This window comes from Merops nubicus, unplaced genomic scaffold (genome assembly GCF_000691845.1).
Source record: "Merops nubicus isolate BGI_N331 unplaced genomic scaffold, ASM69184v1 scaffold14749, whole genome shotgun sequence".
NCBI lineage: Eukaryota > Metazoa > Chordata > Aves > Coraciiformes > Meropidae > Merops > Merops nubicus.
Window position 1 is genome coordinate 11075 of NW_008629098.1, and position 2470 is coordinate 13544.

The following is a 2470-nucleotide window of genomic DNA, read 5'->3' on the forward strand; positions in this document are numbered from 1 at the left end:
ACGGGGACAAAACGTGGTGTGGGGTTTCATCTGGTGTACGTGGGGGTTTTGTTTTCTCAGCTCAGTAGGTTTTGGGGGCTCATCCTGCCAGCTGAGCCCCGGCGAGAGCGGATTTTATCGCTTCGTTATTCCTGGGGTTTTTCACTTCAAAAAAAAAAGGCACTGCCCTGCCCAAAACCCCTCGCAGCTGGGGTAGGAGGTGGAGGGAAGGAGTCAGGATTCATCCTGCTCAGGATCTGAGGAAAAATTCCCCCCTCTGAGCCTCCTTGGGGATCAGTCTCCTCGAGGTTGACGCCTTTGAGACGCTTGGAGCTCGGCAGCGGCGGCGAGAGCTCTGAAGGACAACGGGATCTCATCAGCGAGCAGCTAATTAAGGACATTCCCCCTTCCCCCCCTGCCTCCACCTTCTCCTTTTCCAGGTTCTGAGGAGCAGCAGATGCGTGTGGGGCTCTTAGGCTGGCACATACATTTACTAAATTGATCTATGCACGTCCATACGCTCGCAGTCAGCGGCGCTGCTCGGGAATAAACGGCAGGAGCAGAGCCCCGTAAATCTTCTCTGAGATGGGGGAAGGAGGAATTGGGAATTAAAACTGAAAACTGTCTTTCAGCCCCTCTCTTAATAACAGGGGCTCTTTAAAACATAAATTGATCTCTCTCATTGGTATGCTGCGAGGTCTGGCCGGGGCCGTTTTGACGCTTTCCGCCCCCGTTCCCTGCCTTTTGTTCTCCCGCAGCCCCCACCCAGAGCTGCAGAGAAGGTGCCTTTTCCTTTGTGGTTTCACACAGCAGCCCGCAGGCTAGCCGGGAGGTTTCTCTAATCTAAGACCACCCATCTGGGCTCTGCTACCTCAGAGCTGCAGCTCAGAGCCCCTTTTTTTTAGCCCTGGGGATATTTTCAGCGGCGTGAAGCTTGTGAAGGGGGTTCAGGCATCAGGGGAAAGTGTTACCCCTCCTAAAAAACCCTCTGCAGGGGCAAAGTCCCTGCACCCAGATGGCTCCTCCCTCCCCCAGCCTGCCCAGGGCTGCGTTTCTGAGGTGCTTCCAAGGTTTGGCCCCCTCCAGCCAGCCCCCCCAACTCCATTACTGCTGCTCTTGTGTTTTGTCCTCCAGTTCCAAGGGTGGTCTCGACACCAAGACGTTAATTAAAACCACAGGCACAGCAGGAGCTTCCCTGGAGGCACTTTAAGTGGTTTGAAACTTCCCTGCATGTTAATCCCTTCTCCTTTGTGATTCCCAGTGCAGCATCTCAGCTTTAAGAGGGCAGGTAAATGGTTGCTGCACGGAGCTGGAGCATAAATCAGCCCCGTGGAGCCTCAGCCCACTCGAGAGCATCCCTGGGTGCCCGAATTCAGCCTCTCTGCTGCCATTTTCCCTCCCTGGAGAGGCCTCAGAACGCAGCAGGTTTAGGTTAGAGGCGAGGACAACGTGTCAGCAGCCGGGGCGAGGGGAGGGATTGATGGTGAAGGGAAGGAGGGAGGGAGAGCAGGTTGGACAAACAGCTGCCAGGGCTGATTTAGGGAGAGTTTCTCCTGCCCCAGACAGAGGGAGGGAGGGACCCGGGTGATTTGTGAGGTCTGTTGGAGCCCATTTGGTTGGAGCCTCTCTCCTCTGGCTCTCCCATCTTCTCCCAGCCTTGGGATGGGGAGAGGTGCCCGTGGCATTTCATCCCCTTCCCTCCTTGTCACCCTGCCCCAGCAAGTCATGAACTGGTTCAGAGGGGGCCCGTGGCACTGCTGGAACCCAGGGTTGGTGGCAAGGTGCCAGGTTCAGGCATATGGTTGGGGTTTATTTTAATGGGGCGCTCATAGATATTTAATAACTTGCATGGCTCTTTGTTTGCTTTTGATAATCGGGTCATAAAATAATTCAGGCTGATTTATACAATGCTTTACAGCTCTTCAGTGAACCAAAGTGCCTTCTGCAACTCGCAGGCCCTTGGCTTTGGTACCTGGGCTCCTCAGCAGAGCCCTTTTCTGAAAAAAAAACCCAACTAAACCCCCCCTAAAACCCACAAAACCAAGTAACCCATGGAAAGAATTCTGAGGAACCACAAAATGGTGCTTTTGAGGGCAGAGAGCATCTTCCCTGGGCCTCCATCTCCTCTTGGCCGGGCACCACTTGCTGCCTCAGGCTCCCAGATGCTCCTTCAGCCCAAATAAATAATAATCATTTGGCAAGAGCTGTAGCTCTTCCTCTGGGAGCAGCCGGACGTTTCCCAAACAACAGATGAGCTAATTGTCCTTCTGATGCGTGGCTGGTTTCTCCTGCAGAGTGCTGGAGCCCTGGACATGTCTCTGCCCCCCACCCCAGAGATCAAGATCAAGGAGGAGGAGCCCGTGGAGGTGGATTCGTCCCCACCAGACAGCCCCGCGTCCCACCCACGCTCACCCCAGAGCAAAGAGAAGGTAAATCCCCCCCCCCGAGACATTTCCCCTGCCCCTGGTGAGAAGAAGCTTTTCTCCACCTG

The 2470-nt window shown here is 54.8% G+C and overlaps 1 protein-coding gene across 1 annotated transcript in view; it reads left to right on the plus strand.

Moving 5' to 3' along the window:
* LOC103779261 (cyclic AMP-dependent transcription factor ATF-7-like) overlaps positions 1-2408 on the plus strand; it is a gene marked incomplete at both ends in the record, with an annotated part of 5350 nt that extends 2942 nt beyond the window's left edge. Inside the window, one exon of the mRNA XM_008946888.1 lies at positions 2274-2408. Coding sequence (XP_008945136.1) covers positions 2274-2408 — 135 coding nt within the window. The remainder of the gene's footprint in view (positions 1-2273) is intronic.
* Positions 2409-2470: the final 62 nt, after the last annotated feature.